Here is a 27,352-nt window from a genome sequence, read left to right as displayed (position 1 = left end):
CCTAGCCCTCTCTTTCAATACATACCAGTTGCGGCTCACTTGTGGCTCTACTCTTCTGTCCTTTGCTGGACGCCGCCTTGGTCTTCACACTACCGCCGTTTAATGAGTTAGCCAGTTTGATGCACACTCTGTGGTACATGTACAGCAACTCAAGATGGAGATCCATGATCGTGTTGTGAACCCCCTCTGGATTATCAACAGCTTTCTCGGTTGTTGTGTCTTTATCGGCCGCGTCAAGAACGCCGGTATTTTTTGAAGACTTTGTAGATGTGGTGTCCTATTTAGGAAAAGATTTTAAGTTTGTAAAATAACAAAAAAATTGCATGTTTTAAGACGGTACTTTGAAAGAAGGGTATTACTGTCAAAGACTAGTATCCTCACTTAAGTGTAACATGTGCATAAAATAACAAACTATAAGAAAAAAAATTGGGTCAAATTGGTTATCAAAGTTGCAGGGAAAAAAATGCCAATGAAAGGCTTCATGCCTGAAGCCTTTCTCAGATTCAAATTTTGGGGTGAAAAATTATCTCTTTCTCTGAAACTAAATTCCTTCAAAGGCGAAGGTTTCTATAACAATGTTTTATAATATCAATAGCTCTTCAGTGCTTTTTATCAAGTAAGATTTTATAATAAATTCCAAAAGTTCACCCTGCCTTTAACTTCAAATTTGCTCCAACTTTCAACTGATTTTGGCAAGACACAAATTTTTTAAGTGCGTAGCTACTTTTTGCGTTTAAGCAGCTCTATAATTTGGGCCTCAATATCTAAGATGAACTATGCGAAGTGTGCTTTAAAGAAACCATACCTTAACCCAGCTGACATCAGCAATAGACTTCCCATCTGTAAGCGCCACAATCTGCCTGGCGTTGGACATCCCCTGAAGAGCTCGCTCTAGTATCTCCCGAGCGGCTAAGAGTTGCTCCCTGCCGCCCAGCTTCAAGATGGAGGCGGTGTAGAGAGACGTGCTGGTGCGACCCAGGCCCGTCGTCGTATCACGCCCACCCTCGCTGGCTCCTTGTGATTTGGCCGGGGACTTGGGGACTGGAGTGGCATCTGCAGAAATAATAAGTGGATGATGATACACATTTGTCTTAGATCATGGGGTATTCAATACAACAGCAGAAGTGGCTCTTAAATTAAACAAGGACTGGCGGGTGTGGAGAAGGTTACAAAGATAAGTTGGAGCTTGGTCAGATAATGATTTATATGTAAGTACTGCATTCTTGTATTTGAATCTTTGCAACACTGGTAGCAAATGCAGGGTCTGTATTAGAGGTGATGTACTAGTAATGTTAATAATAATGAAATTTTATAAAGCGCACAAATCCATCAAAGTGCTCATGGTGATAAATGCAAACAATAACATTCAAATTATGTACAATAACCAAAGTTAAAACATAAGCCTAAGTTGAGAAAAAATCTAGAACATGTGGTATAGAAATACACTACAAATGCAATATTTAAGAAAACATCGAAGGTAACAAAAATCAAACCATTTACTCAAACAGATGCTTAAATACAATACAAATGAAGTATGGAGTCAAGGCCTTACACACACGTGGCGTATTCATGCAAATGGCGACTAATCACATTGATTGTTCTTTTAATAAATTTAAAAAAACTTTTTTTGTAAGCTTTAAATGTTACCTTTCTGGAGGGTAGAAACAGACTGGTTATCAGCCTCTGTTGATTGCCTTCCACCAGAACCTGTCTCACCACTCATTGTCTTCATCTTCAACTTTCCTACAAAACAACAAACATCAGGGGTTAGAAGAGATGTTAAATTTGCAACGGGGATAGGCTCATACAGTTCTCATTCTAGTACATCTACATCTATACAGGAATAAAACAACCGAACTGTTCCAAAAACCAAGGGTACACTTTGCCTTTAACAAGATTTCAACATTATTTTCTGGTGGAGGTCAAGAAGAATGTCTTCAGTTTCTTTAACGGCACGGACACTTTTGGTAATTGTCAAAGACCAGTATTCTCACTTAGTGTATCCCAGCGAATGCATAAATAAAAATCTGTGGAAATTTTGACTCAATTGGTCATCGAAGTTGCAAGAGAATAACTGAAGGAAAAAACACCCTTGTTGCACAAACTTGTGCTTTCAGATGCCTAAAAAAGGCTTCAGGCCTGAAGTCTTATAATGAGAGAGAAATTATCTCTTTATAAAAAACTACTTTAATTCGGAGGGAGCCGTTTCTAACAATGTTTTATACTACCAACAGCTCTCCATTGCTCGTCACCAAGTAAGCTTTTATGCTAACAATTATTTTGAGTAATTACCAACAGTGTCCAGTGCCTTTAAACTTTAAACAGTACCTGTGTCAGGCTCATTAGCAGCGTTGTTCTCCAGGACTAGAGCCAGACGGATGGCAACCTCAGCCGTCACTCCAGAGTCCATGGTGCTAATCCCACACCAGTACATCACCTCGTGGACAATGCTTAGGATGTGAACCCACTAAACAAATCAAACAAACCGAAAGGTTCAGCATTATAAGACAGCTAAAAAACAATTCCATTTCAAGTATTCGTTTTGGTAACCACTCTTAACATAAATGTTTTCTCGCTTAGAAACCTACAGCAGCTTCCGAATAGTATAAAGCATCTTTAGAACCATTTCTCTTCGAAGTAATGTGGTTGTAAAAAGATATCAGTTTTCATGCCTTTAAATTATTATCTGAGATTGTGTATTTCTATTAGGTATTATTCTTCCTGCGTGGACATATATTCGCTCCAGATTTTTGCAACAACTTACAAACAGTACCACCTTTAGAAAATTAAATTTTCACATGTTAGTTTGATTGTATACATCTACATTTATATAGGAATAAAACCATCGAACTGTTAACAAAAACAAATAAAACAACAACTTCATCTTTGATGCTGCTGCAATATTTTGGTCAATTACCATAAAGACACTAACAATGTTTCTCTTCAGTCTACTCACTTTATTAGGCTGATCAATCTTCTGAAGGTACTTCACACTGTCTGATGCTCCGGTCTGAACCTTCTGGAAGACGGACTTGCAACGATTCCAAAGGAAGAGTGTTGCGTCAGCTACCATGTCTCTATCAACAGATTCCTACGAAACAATCAAATGTATAAAGCGGTGTATGCATTTTTGGTTACATGCCTAGAAAAATCTTTACAAATGGGTCTCATAACTAAACAACAAAGACCTGTCTTCCCCCAAAAATAATTAAAGAGCACTTTGAGACGCCTGTAGATAAAACTAAATGAGCAAATAAATTTACATTTACTTTACCATTTTAAGTCCAGTATTAAAGCGGCCAGGAAAATTTCACATAGGTAACTTAACCGAGTCCAATGGGTAGTTCAACCGTCTACACTCTACTTAGGTATAACTTGGTCACTGAGCCAAATAGTCTAGTGCGGACACAACGTGCTGGTTAAACCAGTAAAATACTACACATGCTTAGCTGCACAGCCAAAGGAACTACGACAGGCATGTCCTGGTGATGTTTATGATTGTAGTAGTCACAGAACTCAGAAATTGCATTCCTTTGCTTTTGTTGTTTTTCTTCAACCTGTGTTTACTGAGGATAATAATAATAATAATAATAATAGTAATGACTTACTGCCATTGGGTCTTTAGCGCATGAATAGAGCACCTCTGCCAGTTGCACCATGTCATCATTCAGTGGTAAGGCGGAACGCTGCTGAGGAGCTGTAAACAACAACAAATAAAAGATCAACAATTTATTTATCAATAGAATGAGACACAAGCATTTGGCTATGGGTTTTGAACCCTACATATTGCAACAAGTTTCAAAACAATATTGTTTGTTTGATTTAAAAAACAGTTGACGGCCTGACGCTCTGACATTGGCAAAGTCTCTCAAAGGCTTTGTAACAGGTTAAAAAGGTATTGCATTCTGCTCTATCAGTCAGGTTTCCTAGTGGATGATACCCACTTGTACTGCATCTCTTTGGAACTCCTTGCCTGGTGTGTGTTTCCCTTCATCCTATAATGTATCATATTTTAAGAAGAATATCAATTCCTACCTCCAGCTCCACTGAGTTTCTGCATTTCTATGTTTTCTTCCTTTACCTAGAGTGGCTTTTAGTCTTGTTTTGGGCGAACTTGCATACAAAAATATATATAAAAATCCATGCCTGCATCCTTACATGGACTATGAAGGGGGGGGGGTAACCCTGTTTCATCCCCAGGAGTAAGTGGTAATGTGCCCCTGGTGGGTTGAATTAAGTCCACAGCTCAAATCAGTTAAGTGTAGCTCTCACCTTGAAGTGGCCGTCTGTGATGTTAGGCGATCTCTCATACAAAGTTATGTTAAAATAAGTTTTTAAGAACCAGCTAATACTATTTTTGTTACTTATTGAGATTAAGCTGTGACTCTACTTACTCTGTGAGCGTGGTAGTGGTTGTGATGGCCCGTCAGCAATGCTACTATCTTCAGCATGTGAATAAGGTTTCTTAGACTTCCTGGCTGGGTTGAGAGGATCCATGGCTTGTAGGATCTCAAGACTCTTCATCTCAGCGGTGTAGTGCTGATCATTCTGACCCTGCGTTCAAATTAAATACAGAGATACGTAACATGTGGAATTTGAGGTTTTGCACAGTGGAGAGATATTATTGAATTTTTTCAGGGTCTGTCCTCCTTCCACCTCTAGGACCCCTGTTCGAATCTCGTTAAGGGCCCTATAAAATTTATCTGGGTTTTCCCTCCCACATCTGTAAATTCCTTGCTTGTGTTCTCTTAATTGTGGGTTCCTGGCTATGCATAGTAATGGCTCTGATACAAGCCGGTTCCTTTGCTTTTAATGTTTCGTCTAGTGAAGATCCTTCAGTTTAGAGTCACTTCTCACCGTACAAATCTTCTAAAATGACTTCAGGCAAAACTTCAATTCAATAAGATCATAGAGCCCTCTTCATAGTACGTACCTTCAGATATTCAATGACCATTTCCACAAGAGTCTCGTACACCTCCCACTGTTCAAAGTTATACGCCCATTTGACAAACTTGACGATGGCACCGATGGGTATGCCGTCCTTAGACTGGGCAGCTTGATCCATCAGGCTCTTCTTATCGGGTGTAACCCCTCCTAGGCTGATATCGGTGGCTGTGTGGGGGCCTCGTGGGTTGTGCCCTCCCCCTCCTAGAAAACAAACGATCAACAAACAAAAGTTTTATTATATTTTTTCTAAAAATTGTTGTGGTGTACATTAAGCCTGGCTACCATGGACAGGGCATCGTATCGATATCTCTCGTCACTAACCCCTTGTAGGGATGTACTGACAAAGTACACTAATTGGCTACCAGGGCGACTACTTTGCATGAGTGCTTGTCAAAAACTTTCAAACACTTGTATGGCGCTTGTAGGACGCTTAGTGCGTGCGTGTGAAATTGCAACTATTTTTATCCGGTTCCATTTAAAATGCTTCATGTTCTTACATGGTCACCCAAAACTGCATACAGTTAGACACATCACAAGATCGAAGAAGAATGAGAGGGCTCTTTTGCGGGTTACCCTACTTGAGCGTGCGCGTAGAGTGGATCCAGGGGTTATGAGCCAGCAAGGCATGCTGGAGAAAAAAAATGGCGCGGCGAGATCGATCGACCCTGGGAAACGAGGTTTGGTTATGTTGGCATTATGGTTCTAGCACAAATGAAGTGTTGACATCGTCGATAGGCAGAATTCACCAGATTGCAATTTTGAGAACCTTTTTCTGACTATACCTGAAATAATCTCCAGACCAGCAAAGAACAGTTCCGTGTACGTGTCCAGAATGTGGTCCTCAGTGTCCGGAGCCGCAGGGCTGGTAAGTAACGTCCGGCGGGTACTGTCCGCCAGAGTCTCGATGATCGCCATGAACTGAGCAGCGCTGCCCTCAAACATGTCGGACAGGAGTTTCTCCACAGCAGTACGAGGCCACGGTAGCTGTTAGAATAGACAGAGATCAGATTAAGAGGGATAAAGTACTAGATTGCTGATGGCTTAGCTTACATTTTAAAAACAACACAAGTTTAATATAATTGGAACATTTAGGCAACAACTAGGTTAGAGACATGATATGTTTTCACCACTTTCATAAATTGAGGAAACCTTCTATTTAAAAATTTCCTTCTAGTTCCCTTCTTCAAACACTCTAGCTCCAACCCCAAATAGACCGATCCATTAAGCTCCGCCCCATTGGGTATTGACCTATCACAAACCATTGCGCAACCAAAAATCTGACAATTGAGTCCGACATGCGTGAGTGCGCCGCAGAATTGTGCAGAATGGCATTGGAGAGGCTCACGTGTTCTTGCTGACACGTGTGCCATGGGCGGAGCCTAGTGGATTGGTCTATTGATTCAAAGCATAAAGTTTTGCACTTTATTTGTTATTATTATTTTAGATAATTAATCAAATACAATAGGTGTCATAAAATGTGTAAACCTTTAATAATTAAAATGAGACTCAAATTTATACAGTAGAGCTGTCAATGATGAATCTGATCAACATGCACTAAAAAACATTCCTTGCAATTTCATGCATTCAAACTACCTGTTTAGTCAGTGAATGATCATGTGGTATTCATGTATTTTCATTGATTGGTCAGTGAATGATCATGTGACATATAGGGTCATCAGGTCAATCGGTGAGGTCAGTCAGACCACTAATGACCCATGCGTAAAAAGCCAATACTTTTCAGTTGTGTTTTTATTTATGAATTAATTAATTGCCTCATGAAATTTTGCTGTGCCCGAATTAGTGGCTACAGCTATGACTGGATAGCCGTGTCATCATGCGTTGAACTATAGGACATCATTAGCAACACCTTTAGCAACAGCTGTAGCCAAAGCTGTAGTCACCAATTTGGATCCGGCCTTTGTCTGTAATACATGCACTTAAGTGAATATCTGTGTAGCTCAAAACTTAGAATTTGGGATACTTAAGAGAAAAAGACAATGCAAGCATATTGTTTTTTAAAGGAAATTGGCAGTGGGCATTGTAAACTGTAATATCTTTAATGTCTTCATCACAGGGAAGACATAGAGACCACAGCCTCAGTTGCCCCTAGTCTTGGCCTATGTGCCCCTTCAAACATTCCCCATAGATTTTTTCAGTGGAAGTGCACTTGCAAAATGTACACGGCCTTGCCATCTCAGAGTTGTAATTGCAGGCCTGTATCTTTTAAAAAAGGTAATGTTGCTTTCATAGAAAATACCACAATCATAGGAAGTCTCAGGGCTTGAATTTCCTTAATGAAGGGGCACAGCAAGTTTCATCCGGTAAGGGGCACTTCTATGAGGAAAATGTAAATTCATATTGGAACTTGAAGGGTCTCGCAGCAAAAGCAAAGGGCACCACTGCAATTGCTGTGGTTGCCGTGGGTTCATTCGAGGCCTGTACATTCAAGGACTTTCTGAATCTTCTTCAATCATCCTGGTGCATTTTGTTGGTTGAACAGTTATAAAAAGGGTAAGTTATTTAGTTTCATGTATCCATTGGTTTCTGAATAGAGTTGGACGAGTTTGGTCAACTCAACCTTTTAACCACATGAGATTTTGTCAAATTTCGAGGCCTGAAGTCTTTACTAATAAAGACGAGACAGTTTGTTGAGATTTTCAAATTTGCCATAAACCTGCAGAGGAAAAGGTCAAAGGGTAAAGGTCATGATGGAGAGGTCACAGAAGATCGAGGAGGAGGGTTTGGGAGGAGGCTACTCACACTTCCTTGTTTTTTCACAAGATCATCGAGTCTCTGTTTGGAGCTTTTGTGCCAGATAAGACGGCCGTCACTGGCTATAATGGTCACTGTGCGGCTTTCCGTCGGCTGAGTTTGCATGTATGAGATTCATTCAATTAACAATGTGTGTTTTTTATTGTTTAACAAAAATTGACACACTGTGGTGTAAAGGCCAGGCACAGCACAAAGATGTTTTTTTTGGGAGGGGGGGGGGGTGGTTTAGGGATATCTTTTATATTTAGTAGGTGTTAGAGTGTGTGAAAGATGGGAGTGATTGGTGTTGACGACACGGTGCATGTGGATGGTGAGTGAAAGTGTAATAGATGTTAAATTTGCATCGGTGATAATTATTTGGCTATACCTTTCAATACAGCGATAAGTGTTAAGCACTGTATACTCAGCACTTTACCGAGTCCTGTGAAAGAATTCACAGTATATACAGTGTTAACACACATTTATGTAAGGGTAAAACCAAATATTATCCCTGATGCAAATTTAACATCTATTAAATTGTTGTGGGACCCGCTGCTATAGATTCAAACTGCCTCTAGTTCGGACAATCTGGGTTGTCTAGTTGATTTATCTGCTCTAGAATAGCAAAGCTTGTGGGTTCAAATCCAACCCAAGTTAATTGCCGTGGATTTTTTTCACAGAACTCGGAAAAGTACTGAATACTCAGTGTTTTACACAGGTAAGTGTAAAGTAATTTACAAAAATAAGTGGATTGATCAGCATTGGTGAGCTGTCAATTAATAATAATAATAATAATTACAATAAGACTTGTAATGCACACGTATCCACCCTTCTGGGTGTTTAAGGCGCTATTATGGATAAACTATTATGGATAAAAATCAAAGATATGCTCTGAATTTAAAGGAAATACAATTCTTGACGTTAAGTGGGTGAAGTAAGTTAGTTTTTACTGCACAACTATTAAAATTAGATTCTGTTGTTAAATACAAACAGAGACATGTACCTCAGGTGAGCACAGAAGTGTGTTTTTAGTTTTGGTTATTCAAGTAGTTGTCAAGGAAGTGTGCAAAAGACTGTTAAGGAAAATTTGAGACAAAAAACTGCTGGCTCTTTGAACTCATGTTATTTTAAATCTTGTTTGAGAAAGGTATTTCAGACATACGATGACATATCTCCCTGCATTTGTAACATTTCTAATGATGCTTTGATGGTGCAAATCCACTCCAATCACATCAAATAAATAAATAAAGCCCATGACAATAACTGGAATATATGCTTATGAAATGAAGCAAAATCAGCAAACTGCTTGTTGTTCAGCCTCTATCAACATGTTCTGAACAAGTGATCATGTCTCACTCCATCAAAGTGAATATTTGTGAATAATTTTAGACTAAACAAAAAACAATTGCCTCCTGATTTAAGTGACGGGGCTCTACCAACGGCACTATGTAGCAGTGGGGTGTTGTGGCCGAGCGGATAAGAGCACCGAACTCTGGTGTTAAAGCAGAGTGTTGGTTCGAATCCCATTCGTGACGTTTGTGTCCTTGATGAGCAAGACACTTAACTATAATTGCTTCTCCCCACACAGGGGTAAATAGGTACCTGTGAGTGCAGAGATGATTCTTGTGATTGATTATCTTAGTGCGCTACATATTTGGCGGCACAGGCTGATACTCCCCAGGGAGCTGAGATGGTTTAAGGAGTGCTTTAAAGTCACCTGGAAGTGGTATTTTTTCAAAATACAGCTTTTGTCACTAATATATGTGTTTTGATGAGTGGAATGTGAATAAACAGTTAACTAAGGTTTTAAAAAATCAGTTCTTATGTTATTTACAAATTTAAAAGTAGACCCTGACCCGAGAGGGCACTGTTCATGACGTCAATCGAGGCAGACTTTGCATGTAATGCGTAGAGTAAACACAATTGCAAAGTACATGTACGGACCAAGAAGTGAGTTTGTACGTTTCAACAACAACAAAAATTGTTTTTTTCCGGCAATGCCGACCAGGTGTATTGCTGCTGAATGCAGAAAAACAATTTTTGAAATGTACCAACTCACGACTTGGACGTACATGTACTTTGCACGTGTGTTTACTATACGCATTGCAGGCAAAGTCTGCCTCGATTGACGTCACAAAAGGGGTAGGCGGAGTCAGCCCCCCAAACAACTTTATATATTTTTTAAACATATAAATCGTGACAAACAATTACTAAAAAAATTGTTTTATTGTTTGTAAGCATATACTCTTATGTTTGAAAGAAAAAAAATTCTAATTCCAGGTGACTTTAAGGCCCAGTGACCAGGGGTAATAATGTGTAAGTGCTTTGAGACATGGTGTATAAAGCGCTATATAAAAAACGACTATTGTTATTATTATTTATGTACATGTAGCCCTATGTTTGCAGTATTCATTTTTGTCAATATATTTGTTCAGGGGTGCCAGTCTGAAGCTGATTATGCTGCAGCTAGGGATTATTCTTTCAAAGGTTCAACCTTTATTATATCAAGGCAAAGTTTCATGTGGTTTTGATCTTGTTTCTGATACTAACTATTAGCTCTTTCACATTTTTAATTTAAATCTCAATTCGGGGACTTAAAGACTTAAACATTCAGTTCTATTTCTAGGAGCTGTGAATGTGATATGGGAAAAAAAAATACAAAACAACAAAAATGCCAAACTCTTGATGTCACAACAAGCCTATTTTTTTGCATGGTACGTATGTCTACTCTTGGTTGAAGCAAAGGCAGATCTAATATGAATATGCTGTAAGTCTTTAACCCTTTCCACTAGACCATATTATTAGACAATTTCATTAAGTTTAAGGGCTTAGCTACACAAGGTCCAGGCTTTTACAGACTTGTCTTGCTTTTTAAGAAAAGTTTTGGCTGGATTTATTTTTAGGGTGTAACAAACCAGAAATCAGATTAAAGTAGGAAGAATTATATCATGCCACCTCAAAAACAAATCTCTCAAAGTAAAAAAACAAAACATCACACACCAATTATCCTGATTATTCACATTCTGTAACCGTATTCAAATGCTAATTATTTTTAAAAGTAAATTTCAGTGGAAGTGAATTTTAAGTGGATGAGTACAATACAAATTGGTTTGAGTAGTGGATAAAAACATCATGATGTGCTCAAATTGGCAAGTTGTTCATGGACTTGGATCTTTTTTATAAACACGGCACGGCAAACATTAAGTATTAATATCAACCCATAAAGATAAACAGTCTCATCAAACAAACAAAAAGCAATAATGATCAAAATAGTTTTCATCAAAAACTGTCATTTAGATGTGAATAATTTGTAAAAGAAAGTGCAAGTCTTGAGTGCATTTGAACTTTGGAACCTGTGTGTTTGAGTTTGATTCCTTTATTATGCATGAAAGCAATGTATGATGGATCACAAATGTTCAAATATATGCAAGACTTGAATGGTCTATTTCATAGATAAATTTTAGGTTAACTGTTCTTTAAAATAGTTAAAATAAAAAAACTGGTTCGGCCCAACTGTTAGATTTCTTATTTTATTTCTTGTGTGCGTCTTATCGTTGTTTAGAAGACACTACTCTTTCATGGGAAAAAATGGCGCAGTGAGATCGATCACCCCTGGGAACGAGGTTGATACAAGTTATGTCCAATTCTGCTCAGAAATCTAGCACAATTCTGCTTAGGAATCTAGCTTGTACAAGCCCTGCTTAGCATATTAGGTTATAGCTCTAAACAAGAAGGCTCTAGGCATAAATGTTGGAGTTTTGTGAGGATACTATAATATTTTTTTACTCAATATCAAATAAATTTGCAGCAATCTTCTTTTTCCTAAGCATTTAATAATTAAAAAATTTTAGCTTACAAAATGTTTAGTTTTTCACAACCAGCTGTGTTTTGAGTTTTGAATTTGTCAGGGGACAGCGCCCTCACATGGTCGCGCAGAAGGCCTTTACTATTAGTTCTGACTTACCGACTGGGCATCCTTCAGGTTGCTTCTTGTCTTAGGGCGGAGTAGGCCTTTGGGTTTTTTCCTCGTGTCGAAAACGGCCCGTTTGTACACCATTATGCCCAACTGCAGAGTAAACAAAAACATATAAGCTCAATCATTCATAAACTTGCTTCTATTTCATCCGACAATTCTCTCTGTTTTTGTTATAACTTAAAAACGTTTTGGGTTATACAAAGAGAAAAAATTGAATGGAGCGGGACTTGAATCTGCGACCTCCAGATTAATGTGTCAGAGGTCGCTGGTTTAAGTCCTGCTTGAGTAAACAAAATTTTGATCCACCCAAAATTATTCTAAAATTTACCCAGTTAGTTTCCCTTGTGGTACCAACAGAAGGCTTCTGCAATAGCTGGTAATTATAGCCTGAACATCTGACGTCACGCCAAATGTACCATTGACCTCTGATTCATTTCACACAGAGGTTCGCAGTCAATTCACACGTACATGTACACATACATGTATGAAATAGTGAATCAGACAAAACTACATGATGTGCACAACAATATGTTCACAAGCTGCATGCAGACTATCGAAAAAACAAGCTGACACTACATCACCTCGGACAAATCATAACGCAGATATGGAAAGCTAACTTCACAGCACGTTTATTCAATGAAATCATTGTATCCAATGAAATTATTGGGACTGTAAAACCAGTGCCCATGTTTAATATCTGCAAGGATAAAGACAGGGGACAATATAGATTATACCTACCTTAACAGCAACCTGTCTAAAGATGATCTCAATCTCGACACTAGGTGGCGCCAAGCTGATCTTCTCTAATTGACTCAACTCATTGACTTTAGTCAAGGCACGCCGAGCAAAGCTCTACAAAAATAAAAATATTTATAAGCGTCATCAGCTATCCTTTACAAGCAGCCCAAGCTGGGCATGGCTTAACATTAAAGTGATGGTTAATGGTAGGGTCGTAGATTGGTTTTTGTTAACGTAATGCTGGTTTACAGGCAAAACTATCAAGAAAGATACAAAGGTACATCAGACAATCACCTACAATACAGACATTCAAGACGCCACTCAAATCTCACCCATTTACAAGGGCTTACTATGCAGCGCCATGAGCTATGGTCGTTGGAATATGGCCACGTATATTAATGTTAATTGATTTCTGCCACTTCCCAGGTTATATTGGTATGAATCCTGGCTTAAAGGCAGTGGACACTATTGGTAATTATTCAAAACAATTATTATCATAAAACCTTACTTGATTACGAGTAATGGGGAGAGGTTGATAGTATAAAACATTGTGAGAAACAGCTCCCTCTGAAGTGACATAGTTTTTTAGAAAGAAGTAATTTTCCAGGAATCGAGACCTCAGATTTAGAATTTGAGGTCTCAAAATCATGCATCTGAAAGCACACAACTTCGTGCGACAAGGTTTTTTTTTCTTTCGTTATTATCTCGCAACTTCGACGACCAATTTAGCTCAAATATTTCACAGGTTTGTTATTTTATGCATATGTTGAGATACACCAACTGTGAAGACTAGTCTTTGACAATTACCAATAGCGTCCAGTGTCTTTAACAGCAGTTACAGGTTGTATAGCTTCTGACTGGCATCAGAGAACAAACATGTTGACAAAATTGGGAGACCGACAACAACAATTCATTGATGTTTAAAGTAAGAACTTGATTAAGATTCTTACCTCGGCTTGCTGTGAAGCCTTGCAGTCATAGTAGCAGTGACACACCGCAGTGTAGAGAGTAGCCCGCCATGAGAGGTACCGAATGGACAACAGGGGGACGGAGTTCTCCATACACATACAAGCCCATAGAAGGAACTCTAGAACCTTGGTTTATAGACAAAATAATCATAATTAATGATAACGAATAGTGGCCATTTTATTTTATTCCTTAATCCATCACAGCCCCCTGGGGAGTATACAGCCTATGCTGCATAGTACCCATTTATACAATTATAGTTAAGTGCCTTGCTCGAGGGCACAAGTGTGCCTAAACAGGCATCAAACTCCCACTCTGCTGCTGAGAACACAAGACCTGTGGTCTGGTGGTGAATTAGACCAGAAAAGTTGTGCTTGTGCACGTACGTTACTAGTTACTATTTGCTAACACAGCTAGCACAGTATTTCAGCACTTGCACAGTTAGCGGAGAATGGTGATCACAAGTGCAGAATTTGGTGGTAAGCATACCCATGAAATTGAGCACTGGTCAGGAATCTGTGCAAAGGTGACAAGAGAAACTGACAGGAAAGTTTGAGATACTTTTCTTTTCTGTTTATCAATACCACTGCAGTTTTACCTTTGCTGAATGACCCAGAGTCATCAAATGTCTGGATACACTGTAAATATGGATGGTTCCTGGAATGGTAAAAAATAAAACAAGAAATCAACATCATAAATATTTCAAAATACTGGACACTTTTTGAAGCATTAGACTTAAGCGGGCCTGGAATTACTATGAGGCCACAGATGTCATGGACTTTGTTGCCCTGGTTATGGCCTTGGTGCCCCATCAAAACTTGGCCCGCTAAAGTAAATTTAATATCGCACACTTGTGTGTGATCCCTTGATTGTATGGCTTCTGACTGGCACCCTGAACAAACATATTGACAAAATAAGTCGACTGCCAACATAGAGCTACATAGCTTAGTTGGTAGAGCGCTGGCATGATAACCCAAAGGTAGTTGGCTCTCATCCAGCTCTTGTAAATTTCTTTGTTCAATCCCAAATCAAAATAATAAATTATTACCTCTAGTTGTTAATTTTGCAACTTAATAATAATAAAACATATAACACAGCATTTGTAAGGTGCACTTTCTCTGTAAAAACATTCAAAGGCTCAGGTTCAGGTAAAAAAAAAAAACTCTCAGATGTGTTCAAAGGCCAGTCTGAAAAGATGTGTTTTAACTTCAATAACTTTTTGGGTAGTGTTGGAGCAAATTATTGAAAAAGAGCTAATTTCTTGTTTAAATTGTCTACATTGATAGCGTACCATTATACACCAGCCAGCACAATGGTTCCCTGGGCAGTACAACCTGTGTGATAAGTCTAAGGAAGGCTAGAATCTTCAGGCACATCTTCACTGACTGTGTGTTCTGAAGTTTCGGATCAGTCAATAACACCAGCTGGTAGTTGCAGATACTTTTACCATAAAGTGCTCGGAACTGAAAAGAAAAAATGTGAAGAGATGAAATGTTGCCACGTGTCATGGCGGAGCAGTTAAAAACACCAAACTAAAGCTCTGCCGTTCTGATCAGCAGAGTGTGGGTTCAAGTCCCAGTCGTGGCACTATACAAGCAACAAACTTTACTATTATTTTGACTGGTCCTCAAGTGTTTTAACTGGCATTTGGCTATTGACCACTGCTAAAGGAGAACGTTTGAATGTGTACAATACTTACAGTTAGACTAGCATTGTCAGTCTCCAGACCATCAGCGAAGAATATTTCTTTCACCATGTTGATGTCCACGATATCCTCAATATGCTGATCACCAAACTGATCTAAGTAGCGTCCGTAGCATTGCCACACTGCCAAGTTATACTCCTGCCAAGTAAAACATATATGACCAACAATTACATGCAGGGCTCAAATCAACCCAAAGCCCCCACAGAAATGGGCGTCTTTGGAACACTAGGTGGCAGCAGAGTAATAACCAGGTAAATTTCTATTGGTTAGGTAGTTCAAATCATGCGCACCCTACAAAGAACAATGAGTTTACTATGTAAGTCTAATGCCACCAAGCGTCCCAAAAGTCCCCCATCGCCGTGGTGCCATGTGCTTTTGACAAAGTTCCAATACAAATTTACACTTTCCTCTTAGAGATCCCCTTCCAAGAGGAAAATTGCTGTGCCCCTTTAAGATTGAAGTTCAAGGCCTGTACATGTCTACAACAAAGTCACAGGCAATGCTGGTCTTGTCCAAGCCTGGATTTTCATCTTTTTGAGTTGACAAGGCACTTTCACAGGCCTCAACCTTTAGCTTCAGAGGGGCAAGGCCACTTGGCCTCAAACGCTCTAAAAAAGAAAGGGGCACCAAGGCCAACTGGAAGGGCACCAAGGCCATTTTCAAACCTTTATTTGTTGATGATTATGATAATATATTTTTCACTGATTTCAAGATGGTGGTCAACTTTCCAACCCATATTTATTTCATTGTCGCTGTTTACATGCTGTGCAACTGAAATTGAATAAAAGTTTAAAAATATTTGTTTCTGAATTATTTACAGTTTTTTTGCAGCACTCGAATTGCAAACTATTACCCCAGTAATTAACTTACCCCATGTTACCCCCTCCCCTTATTCATCGCCTTAATTAAACTCCCTTCTGCTCATCTGAAAACAAATAATTGCTCCAGAACAAAGAATTTTTGAAAAAACCATACTGAAAAATATTAAGAAAACTAATTCCGTGCGTGCTAATCTGAAGAAAAAAAGATCAATTAGTCTCTGGCTCACCACTACCCCAACTCTGCGAGACAAACGAGCCCCACCCACCCCACGCCAACAACCCACCAACAACTTTTTTTATATTTTTTTATATAAATATGATTATGAAAATTAAAAACAAACCCCCAACCCCTTAGCAATTGGCCTAGCATTTAGCTAAACTTGTCAGTTGTATTGTGCATGCCGGCGTTTATGCCACGCTAGACTGCGCTAAATAAATACTATAAAAACGCAAACAAACGCACCTAATTAAAAAATGCTTCCAAAGTTGGTGGCAATTCCTGCCACTCCAGCCCTTTCGCCTTCCTGCTTATTTTTGCATCTTTTGTGGGATGGCATGCTGATTAATCAATAATGAACTTGATGGAGTATGATAATTTCCAAAATTAGGGCTCTGCCGTTACCTCCATCAATCCGATTTTGACGTTTTACAATTCCACGCTTGTTTTGTGTACACAAACATGTGTTTGGCAATGAAAAACAAAGTCGCAAGGCAGGCAGATCACTGGTAGTGGTGGGTCACAAACATTAATCCAGTACAAGCCTTGGACACCAGCGAAATAGCCAGGGGAAAAACATACTGTATCCAGCCCCCCGCCGCGCGCCTCTCCCCGCCCCATCCGCTACAAATACAGATCTCAATAGACAAAATCAGTGCGAAAATGCGTAATTTAGTGTAGGGACTTGTAGCGAGTTTATACATTGGAGTAGTCTGGTGCTGCGTTTTTAGCAGTAAACAGCTCAACTACGTTTGATATGGTTACCATGCCACGTTCTCGACACATTTTTTATTGCACAGAAAAACATTGTGAAAACTAGTGTGCGGGATCGTACGTTCCGAATTTTACCTCCATATAAATTAAATGGATCACAATGTTAACATTAAATAACATTTTCGAATAAATAATGTTATGGAATCAATGGAAAAGGGCACAACGGCCAAGTGGCCGTAACCGTAACACGTGATTTTTAAAAGGGCTTCACGGCAATTCGCTGGGGCATCGCGGCACTGGCCGCTGGTGGCCGCTGTAGCGGTCGAGGCCTGCTTTCATTTTGCAAAAGGCACTTCCATCAAGGCCCCAAGAAATCTTAAACAAGCCTGATGTTTCGTTTTGGGGCAAAGGCACAAAGGCATTTTCTCCTTGGTAAAGAGCACCTTTGATGAGGAATTGTGAATCTCTAATGGAACATTCAAGGGGCACCAAGGCAACGTCCGGAGGCAACGGAGGTGTTTGCCTTTGTCAACTCTGTGAAATATCAGGCCAGTTAAAGTCTATTGGAAACTATGGAAGGCCTCAAGGCTAAGACCAGGGAATGGGGGGTCTTTGGTTGCCATTTAACTCCAGACCTGCTTGTCTCAGCAAGATTCTCTGACACGACATTCAACCTTCATGCACCATGACAGAAGTATCATTGGAGTTTGAACAACATTTTCAAAATATCACTTACATTGGCTTCTCAGCGAAAATAATTTTGACTTTAAAGATCAAGAAAGTAGAAATAGGACCCCAGTCAGATTGTCCGATGAAATAAGTGTGATAATTCATACCTTGATAGTAACCAGAAAGTCTCCCATCTCGATAACTTTCTGCTGGTAGTAGGTTGTTGGAAGACGTGCTTCATAGGAATTCCACAGACTGAACAAAGTGTCCGCCCTTCATTGAATTTGGAAAGAAATTAAAAAACTATGGTCAACTTGACATTAAGACTACATAATCTACAGAGCCAAAACATTAACCATTCGTTTATTCTTTACTCTATGGTTCTTCTAAATCAACAACATTCAAATTGGGCTCCTTATATTATTACTATCCTATGCAAAACCTCTCAAATATGTTTATTTGTAGCCTATAAATAAAGTATATATATGGAAAATTGTGAAATTGTTAAGTAGCTCTCCAAATCCACCAGTTTTTACTTGCACTATTTGTACATATTTCTGCACTCGACACCATTATATTTCTTGGACGCATGCGCAAACACGCAGTGCATCTTATCCTCGCATATGTGAGGCTGCACTTTACAGGAAGGAAGGAAGGGTGGTGTTGTTTCAACCATCTAGTTGTCTTGAGTGAGCTGTTGAGCTGGAGTTCAGACAACTTGTCTGTCAGTTCGGACAACTCAACAAATGGCCAAGACTACCGTTGAATGACTGATCTCCATTTACACGCACTTTTTACTTGGAAATATTTATTAAACGGAAATAAATGACTGAATTAGTATGCATTTGTTTGATTTAATAGTTCTCCATCTGGCTTTATCTATTTGATGTAAACATAAGAACATGCATTCATAAATACCTCAGACAGTTTCGCTATTCCTATTGGTGGAGAGCGCGTCGCGTGGGTGTGTATAAACCTTTGTTTATGACCAGTAAAAAGTGTTGAAACATGTGCGTGAAACGCGAGCTTGCACCTGTTCTTATAAGACAGTTTCTTCATTCCTATTGGTCGAGAGCAACGACTGAAACAGTTGTGCCACATCACGCGATACGTGCGAGGCGCACAGCATTCCCTTATAAGGAGTTGTTTACCCAAGGGGGAAGGGCTTTACCATTTCATAGCTGGAGGGGTGTTGTGTTGAAAGAAATCATTTGAACAATTATAATTTTTGCATTTATTTTTCTTTTTGACCAAAAAGTGTTGATGTTTTTGATCGAAAAGGTAATGTAGCGGTGGTGCCGATCGACCGGTTGGGGGCGCCAGCCAACTCCCCTTCGGAGCAACGCTAGTGGCCCAGACAAGCCGATCGTGTCTGCTCGCTGGAGAGGGCGCTCTCTGGCTTAGGTTTCTGTTTCGTGTAATTTCATGACTGATTGTGTGTAAATAAACCTCCAAAGAAACAGACAGAAAAGGCAGTTAATTGTACCTCAATTGTGTCATTAAACTGTGTACAACGCAACCCACGGTCAACGCTTCAGTATTTATGAACGGGAATCAAAGTGTGTTGAATCAGTTTTCAACTAGTTGTGGTCTAATAAACCTGCCGAGGTCTGGTTCTTGATAATTTACCTCGACTTCATCTCAGTAAAATTATCAAGAACCAGGCCTCGTTGGGATTAAACCACTAGTTGAAAACCTCCCACTCATTGATTTCCTTTTTTATTGAGTTTATTTTATTAGCACACCCCTACATGAAGAAAAATCCTGGATTACAAATATAAACAATATGAAATTCTTAAGTCTGTCAATCGATTGGAATCACACGAAACATATTATTTTATAACATGAGTGACTACCTCCGACTCTGCCATCCACCAACTTGTCTTGGCCATGTTGTTGGCTATCCGTCGAGTTGTCCGAACCGTCAGGTTGTCCCACAAATAAAATGTCTGAAATCCCACTCAGACTTACTGACTCGGCTTCATTCATTTTGAAAAATTATTAGGCCCAAGTTTGTTAATGTAGGCCAATATTTAATTATTGACAACCATGACAACTATTTTCCTCTTTCCTTTTTTTGTCATCAATTTATTTAAAAAATTTAGGTTTTGTAACCAATAAAAGGGTGAAGGGGAAGGCAAATGATAAACTTACTTAACGTCAATGGTTCTATATTCCTGCAAAAAGGTATAGCCTTTTCACATAAATGAAACTTAAGTCAATCAACCCACCAAACCAAAAGCAAAAGTAAAACTAAAAACTAACAAGTGTCCGGATTTTGGGCAAATACAAGTTTTGTATCCAACTTTAACTTACCCACGCGAAAACGCCTCGTCATCTTTTTTCCTGTAGCTTGACGAAGCTTTCTTTCTCATAAACTGCAAGAATAACTTGTATTCTTCCTGAAATGCATTGATTACGGGATTTTTATCCCCGCTATAAAAAGTGGAAGACGGTTGATTTACGGACAGAGCAGCTTTATGCTGCAGTATGACCGCCATCTTGGAAACACTCACTCAAAACTTACTTGCAGTTGCTAAGGTCGCTTTCATTATTTTTAAAGGGGGAAACTTTGATTTCTTCCAAAGAGGGGAAACATTGGTCCTTTTGAATACTAAGTACATGTATAACATACACGTACGATGTTTTGTATTGAAATAAATAGAAAAATGCATATTAATAGTATTGATAAGATGTGTTTGTTTGTATTTGAATAATCATTAGCTGTTAAATACATATTTACATAAAGGTTGTCTTGTCAATAAGCGTGGTGGTAAATATTTACATTCACTTTAATAAAATGAATCAGTCCATTAGTCAAAAAGTTTTAGCAAAAGTGTAGTTCGCGCCCTATTTATTAGTTATCGTCTGCTCACTCTGCTTTACCATTTCTTGTAACAAGGCAAACAAGGCCATGGATACCACTAATTAATTAATTTCTAACAAACTTCTTAAATTATGAACTCGCTTTTAGGGTGAACCGGGAAACATTCAGTACAGAGAATCGTTTTTTTTCTTTTCAAAGGAAGCATTCATCTTTTTGTGGGGGAGTCTGCAGGGGCGGGGGTAGAGGGACCTGGGCTTGTGGGGGGAAGGGGCAATTTGTGTCACTTTTTGGGGGCGGGGTGGGGGAATTTAATTGTGGGTGAGCTTTGTGTGATTTGTTTGAGGAATTACATAATATCTGAATTTGTTTGTTTGTGGGGGGGGGGGGTACCTTGGAAAGAACTTGTAAACGGGAACATACCCCGCCCCTTTGGCCCTGTTCTGTACCTTCTTTTTAGGGCACACAAATATCTGGATGTGGGGCGAGGAGGGGGCACTTTCCTTTGATCAGGAAGCACTTTGTAGTATTAAGAAAGCATTTGAAATCATTTGTTTGTGTGTGTGTGGGGGGGGGGGGGGGGTGCAGAATGTATTAGGACAGATTACTGCCCAGAAAGGGGGGGGGGAGGTGCACTCTAGTGGGGGGACCAAGTCCTTTTTTCCCTTTTTTTTTTGGTTTCATTAGGGCACTATGTATCTGGATATGTTCGTGGTACACCTGTGTAGTTAGAAGCACTTGAAAACTGGAGGGAGGGGGGGGGGGTTCAAAGGCTCCTGCCCACCCAGATGGCTTCAACGCTGCAGCTTTTCTCCCTTTTTTCATGGGCGAAGGGGGCTCTGGAAAACTGGGGGGGTCGGACATGCCCCAAGGCCCTCCATCATTGCTATTCCAACTAGCTAACTACTCAGGCTAGCTTTCTTTCTAAAAACATACAATTTGTGGCTGTAACTATTAAAGAGGGATCCTACAACACCCCACCCCACCCCCACCCCACCCTTCATAAGACTACCTTCCCGTTTAAGAAAATGCCAGATTGTACTCAAATCGGGACGAACCAACTTGTTGGGGTGTCAGATCGAACTTATTGTCCAGACAAAATAAACACTTAAAAACACTCCATATCATTTCAAAACATTTTATATTTGTTACTTGAAAATCACACACAATGAATACAAAATGATGTGATGAATATTTTTTTTCCATTTTAGTTAACTGTAAGTAATTGGAATGCTGTCAAAAAAATTTATCAAATAAAATCTAGGAAACATAAAATACACAGCCAAATATACAGCTAGGTTAATCTTTTCACCACAATAATTGCTTTAAAAACAACTGTACAAAGCAAAATAATAATACATTTTCAAGAAAACATTTTCTGAAAAGTATTTACAAGAATAAATGTTTTTTTTGTGGGATGGGACATCCAGGATGATGATTATGAATTTATATATCAAAAAACTTATAGTGATGTGATGATAATACTGCCCCTTTTCAAATGTTTTCATCACAAACCAATGTTTTTAGTTATGCTAAGTTGAAACCAGTGCTTTTATTTATGCTAAGTTGAAACCAATGCTTTTAGTTATGCTAAGTTGAAAAGTGTTAGTGTACCTCAACTTCATGGCCAATCGGCTTACAATACATGTAAATTGGATGTATATGAGTGCTAATTTTAAATTGGAGGAAACTCCATTTCATACAAAAATATACATTAAACTGAATGTTGAATGCTATATCATCCCACTTAAAAAATACTACCCCGTACCAAAATAGTTGGGTTTTAAATATATTTAAGACCTGTGTGCTTCTGAATAGAATTTCATAATCATGATCAGTAAAAATATTGTTTACAAAATATTTTGTTAAAATCTGATTCATGTATTTTCAGCCTCATTATCATATTTGACTGATGATTTGTACAATTTCTTAAGATCAGGGGCAGGAATATGCAACAATTTACCCTAAAAAAATACATTTTGAATTGCATCATAACAGATGAAGCAGGATATTTCAGACACACTATATAAATGTTACAGTTAGCCAATTTCAGTTGCTTTTACAAAAGTCACAGTAATCTTTAAAATCACCTGGAAGTGGTATTTTGTCAAAATAAAGCTTTTGTCACTAATATATGTGTTTTGATGAGTGAAATGTGAATAAACAGTTAACTAAGGTTCTAAAAAATTAGTTCTTATCTTATTTACAAATTTAAGAGTAGGCCCTGACCCGAGAGGGCGCTGTTCGTGACGTCAATCGAGGCGCGACTTTGGAAGAGAAAATGCTGCACAGCGCTGAAAAGAACATCGGATGGGACCACTAGGCACTATTGCTCTTGTGAGTCTGACCAGCCATGCAGACTGACCCCATCTTAAGTTGTTTTGCTGCATCCAGCAGCAATACACTTGGTCAGCATTGTTGGGAAAAATGCAAGAATTTTTTTTTGTTGAAACGTACAAACTCACGACTTGGACTTGAATGTACTTTGCAATGTGTTTACTCTACGCATCAAGGCAAAGTCTGCCTCGATTGATGTCTCAAAAGGGGTAGGCGGAGTCAACCCCCCAAACAACTTTATCTATTTTTTAAACATATAAATCGTTACAAACAATTGCTAAACAAAATTGTTTTATTGTTACTAAACATATTATACTCTTATGTTTGAAAAAATAAAAATTCTATTTCCAGGTGACTTTAAACAAAAGGGATCCTGCAGTATCAAAAGTACCAACTTTGACAAAATTTGAAATGGCGTTGACTCTTACAAGAAAACCGGAATGTGACAAACTTTCGCAAAAAGTTATGTTTGTATCAATACCCAGGGTATTATTTTTCCCTGCGGAAAAAAAATGCCAGTTCATAGAAGCTATGACATCTTATACAAGTTTTTATACCAAAAGGGTTGAAGTTAAAAGCTACACCCCAACAGTAAACAATAATAATTAATCTTTGTTCAGGGGTGCTAGTCGGATTGGCTCGAATGGCACCCATGAACAAAGATATTGACAAAATAGGGGGGACCGCCAACATCAGGGCTAGATAGCTTTCCACCTGAGAGTGCTGGCACCTTAGTGTGGAGGTCACAGGTACCAATCCCGCTTTAGTCAATTCTTCTTTGTTTACTTCAAAATCAAAGAGTGTTCTTTCTCCAAACTAAACATAGATTTATCTCTGCTGAAAACCATTGTTTCTTCTGACGGTTTAGAGACATTTTAATTCAGCAAGCACCGCTCTATCACATTTAGGAAGATTCCAGACTGATTTTTCTAAGTCCTCTCATTCCGCCATTGGAACATCTGCTGAAGCTGACGGTGAACTAGAATAACTTGTGTCCATTCCTGACATTTGACCATTATGGGTTTGACCCATTGGTCTGGTGTCAACACTTGCATCCATTCTGGACTGTTCTGGCTTAGATTGGCTTGGTGTGGTCCATGCAGTGGTTGGACAAACGGTACCTTTACCTAATGTCTGTGGTGGCATGGGTTGTCGGATCTCCTCCAGCGAACCTGTCTCAGCACCCCTGACCTCTGGAAAGGTCCCTGTAACAGTTTTAGGTCGTGGAGGGGTGGGTTCATGTGGCACATGCCACCTCATACAATCTGCCACGCTCGATCGGAATAACGGAGCTGAACCAGTTCTAGCTCTCCTCAGCGAGGTTAACGATCCACGCTGTTTGGGTCGGTCATAAATCGAATCTATCTTAGGGTTGATGTAAACGTGAGTTTTCTGGAGGGGGACCGGATCCTCTTCCACTCTGCCTGTATTCATGTTCGTGTGTACAGTTGGATTCGGCTGCAAATGCCTGTGAGAAATCTGGTAGGATGTAACCGGATTCTCTTGAACCATGTCGGCTGGATCTGAATACGGCGTTGGGAGAAATGCAGGTGCTGAAGCGGAGAGCTGCTTCGGGGGTTTGCTGACTGTTGGAACCAGGACTTGAGGAACTCTGCTCTTGTCTGAGTTTCTGTACGTTTCTCTGTATACTGATGAAACTGGACCGGCTTCTCTTATTTCTCTTTTGTGAGGAACCCATGAAATGAAGTCTGGTGTAAACTTGCCCGTCCTCTGATGTTGAACCTTTTTCTTGCCAAGACCCTATCGTGAAAACAAAATGTATATAAACAAATAAATTTAAAAAAAAAAACTTTCGGATCCAACTATTAAAAGATGGAGGTTGTGCTGGGCAAAAATGCTGAGTTTCGGCAACAGCCCCTATATGCTGCTTGGAAAAAAAACAGCACTCTGGAATCTTATAATGGACTTGAACAAAAAAGGACAATGGAAAATGTATATCCCTTCAGTCTGTGCTGCGACATATGTTACATCATAACTTGGACTGGTTTTCTGAGGCACTGGTGTTGATTTCACTTTTCATTTATGGGTCATTGATGAAAAACCTACAGGGATATAAACACTAGTTCAAATATCAAAGTAGGGACACCGCTAATTTTTTTCAGGGGCACTTCTATGTACACAAAAAATTGCGTTTGAATTGGAAATTTGCAAATAACACCACAGCAAATACACAAGGCACCACAGCAATTGCTGTGGGTGCCAGGGGTTATTTTCAAGGCCGCAAAAGATAAACAAGGATAAATAGTCAAATTAAGTTGAGTGATTTTAATCAAGTTGGCCTTTAACCTCCACGAGTAAACAACTTTTGAACTTACATCTTGGAAGGATGTTACAGTGTTCAGGAATGAAAACCGGTTGTCATGGTGAGAAAAGTGGTGTAAAGTTGGACGCGCCTGAAGTAGGAGAAATAACAAAAACAATGTGGTCAAATATTTAAACACAATACTTGAATTATATAACTAGAATCACTTTCTCTATCTCTATGTGTACAATAAGTAAATAAAAATGTGTTTTTCTTGCAAACACGATCCTATCGTTTATGTACTTTAGATTTAGCGTCCATGGTATTCAATACAACAAATAAAATAGCGATGTACTTTGTTACCTAAGCATGACTAAAGGAGCATTCATTTATTCAATGACCCATTGCACATGTTGGATAGGAGTTGCACAAATATTTACTTTGTGTGTGTACAGTGGAAGGATAGGGTTTTCAGATCAAGTTGTACAAAGTCCGCACTGTGATCTGATGGTGACCGTTCTGCATTGATTTGATTGAATAAACACTATGCTGACATATCACGACTCTCTGATTATAGGATACATTTATATATTTGAACAAAAAGTTGCCAAGCAACAAATCATTTTAACAAAGTTTATGATAAATTGGATACTTTAGTGGTGTGTCGTGGCCGATAACAATAAAGCACACCGGAATCCAGCTCTGGTGTTTCTGATCAGCAGAGTGTGGGTTCGAGTCTTGACACTTAAGCAAGACACTTAACCATTACTGGTTCATCTTTCGTTTAGTAATGCATGTAAAAGAACCCAACAGTATAATTATCATAATGATAAAGAGAAGGGGTTTGTTTCCGGAATGGTCAGGCAAAATGTGCGCCAACTCACCATGTATCGAGGGTTATTTTATTTCATAAAATAATTCTCATCATGCTCAACTAAATTGATAACTCTGCACCAGGATTGTCTATTTATGACAAATATGGTGCATTATAAATGCACTCTGTTAGGCCCCCCTATAACAAAATATGTTTTATTCTGAACTATATCCAACTGTTATGCTCTTGTAATTTCTTAAAAAGAACGGAGTTCAGACAGAGTGAACATAGTGACTAAACTCAGAGTACGTCAGATTTTCCAGTGGAGGATTTGTTGTCCATGTGAATCAATATGTTTTAATTGTGTGTCCCTGACGACTACATGCTCCTAACAAAAGTAAGTCTTTTTCAGCAATGGAAGATCAATAATATCAATCAATAACATTCTCTCAAAACATTTGCTCGTTTTGCACAAGTCAGAACATGATACATGTATTGGAAAAACCTAATCTTGGAAAATGTAACCCTAATCTTCATCTTCAATGGATAGAATATAATCCATTTTTATCTTATTATTGGAGAGATATTGTTTCATATCCTTACCGTTAGTTTCCTGGTGAATTTTTCTGGAGGCGAGGGTTTCGCTTGCTGTCGATACTCATTCACGAAATCATTCCTAGATTTACTCCGGAAATGACCGTAATAGCCTGAAGGGAACTGCAAGGAATAAAAAATTTGACAAATTAGCACAAAGTGAATTACTGTTTCAGTGCTTTCCATTACAAAAATATCACATTTTTGCCTAATATTTTTTACATTGGTATTAAGTACGGTATAATAAGCTACTTCATCATGATTTAGCTGATAATAATTTAATAAAAAGTTTAGCTTCAATGTTTTTGAAATCTTTCTTTTTTTCATCTTCTGATTTCTGCGCCCAAAATGTTTTACTCACTGAGAAGTATGTTTTTCCCAAAATGAATAATTGAAAATAAAAGATTAGCAAAATTGTCAAATCTAAAATAAACAAAAACAAAAATGTTTTTTTTTGTAAAAAAAAAGATATAATTCATGCTCAAATAGTCATATTATTATAATTATAATTTGGTCATTGATAATAATAATGGTAATTACTTGAACAAACTAAAAAACAGTTTTTACTTTACCTTATCTGTTGAGAATAATTACACATGAACAAGAAATCTCAAATCAAATGTAATAAATAGTCACACTCACACGTGTATTAATTATTATACTATATACAAACTTCACTTACCCAACTCCCTTGTGTAAAGTGCGCAGTCTTCGTCTTCGTCTTCGACATCCTTGCTTATGGCGATTTCTAACGCCAAAATAATCTTATATCTTGTGAAAGTAACAACCTTATTTCACCAACATGTCTTCAGTAAATACTCTAAAGCATATGGAAGTCATTAGTTTACGAAAGTTTGCGGCACAAGTTTGGTTTATTTGACATCGAAAATTGTTACTGCCGCTAGCCCAAAGGTCGTTTCCAGGGGCTGCCAATGTTGTTTGCGGAAGTAAACTGGCCGTCGCCAGTGCCTGTATGAATATTCAACAGCAAAGGCGCAAGCGCCAATCAGATTGCA

General features: G+C 38.7%; 2 protein-coding genes across 2 annotated transcripts in view; both read right to left on the bottom strand.

Moving 5' to 3' along the window:
- The window catches only part of LOC117306840 (cilia- and flagella-associated protein 54-like), a 57,694-nt gene extending 37,689 nt beyond the window's left edge, over positions 1-20,005 (bottom strand). Inside the window, exons 1-17 of the mRNA XM_033791383.1 lie at positions 19,821-20,005; positions 17,672-17,777; positions 15,078-15,221; positions 14,670-14,841; positions 13,977-14,035; positions 13,363-13,506; positions 12,413-12,526; positions 11,663-11,764; positions 5,730-5,931; positions 4,934-5,148; positions 4,395-4,554; positions 3,609-3,697; positions 2,957-3,091; positions 2,329-2,467; positions 1,648-1,743; positions 806-1,053; positions 26-277 (exon numbers count right to left, since the gene is read on the bottom strand). Of these exons, the coding sequence (XP_033647274.1) occupies positions 26-277; positions 806-1,053; positions 1,648-1,743; positions 2,329-2,467; positions 2,957-3,091; positions 3,609-3,697; positions 4,395-4,554; positions 4,934-5,148; positions 5,730-5,931; positions 11,663-11,764; positions 12,413-12,526; positions 13,363-13,506; positions 13,977-14,035; positions 14,670-14,841; positions 15,078-15,221; positions 17,672-17,777; positions 19,821-20,005 (2,562 nt within the window). The remainder of the gene's footprint in view (positions 1-25; positions 278-805; positions 1,054-1,647; positions 1,744-2,328; positions 2,468-2,956; positions 3,092-3,608; positions 3,698-4,394; positions 4,555-4,933; positions 5,149-5,729; positions 5,932-11,662; positions 11,765-12,412; positions 12,527-13,362; positions 13,507-13,976; positions 14,036-14,669; positions 14,842-15,077; positions 15,222-17,671; positions 17,778-19,820) is intronic.
- Positions 20,006-22,986: 2,981 nt separating this feature from the next.
- LOC117307032 lies at positions 22,987-27,222 on the bottom strand. Its single transcript, XM_033791667.1, has 4 exons — positions 27,019-27,222; positions 26,346-26,459; positions 25,002-25,079; positions 22,987-24,426 (listed from the first exon to the last, which is right to left on the bottom strand). The coding sequence occupies exons 1-4, from the start codon at positions 27,064-27,066 to the stop codon at positions 23,605-23,607; spliced, it is 1,062 nt and encodes a 353-aa protein (XP_033647558.1). The 5' UTR covers positions 27,067-27,222; the 3' UTR covers positions 22,987-23,604.
- Between the last annotated feature and the right edge of the window lie 130 nt (positions 27,223-27,352).

The sequence above is a fragment of the Asterias rubens genome, chromosome 2, assembly GCF_902459465.1.
Source record: "Asterias rubens chromosome 2, eAstRub1.3, whole genome shotgun sequence".
Classification (NCBI taxonomy): domain Eukaryota; kingdom Metazoa; phylum Echinodermata; class Asteroidea; order Forcipulatida; family Asteriidae; genus Asterias; species Asterias rubens.
Note: the sequence above shows the minus strand (reverse complement) of the source record. Positions and strands in the feature narration are given on the sequence as shown.

Bases quoted from the DNA above. Each gene is read 5' to 3' on its own strand.
- LOC117307032 (XM_033791667.1), bottom strand. From the start codon at position 27,066: ATGTCGAAGACGAAGACGAAGACTGCGCACTTTACACAAGGGAGTTGG. The intron at 26,460-27,018 runs GTAAGTGAAGTT...TATTCCTTGCAG, and splicing joins ACTTTACACAAGGGAGTTGG to TTCCCTTCAGGCTATTACGG. The intron at 25,080-26,345 runs GTAAGGATATGA...CTCCTACTTCAG, and splicing joins AATTCACCAGGAAACTAACG to GCGCGTCCAACTTTACACCA.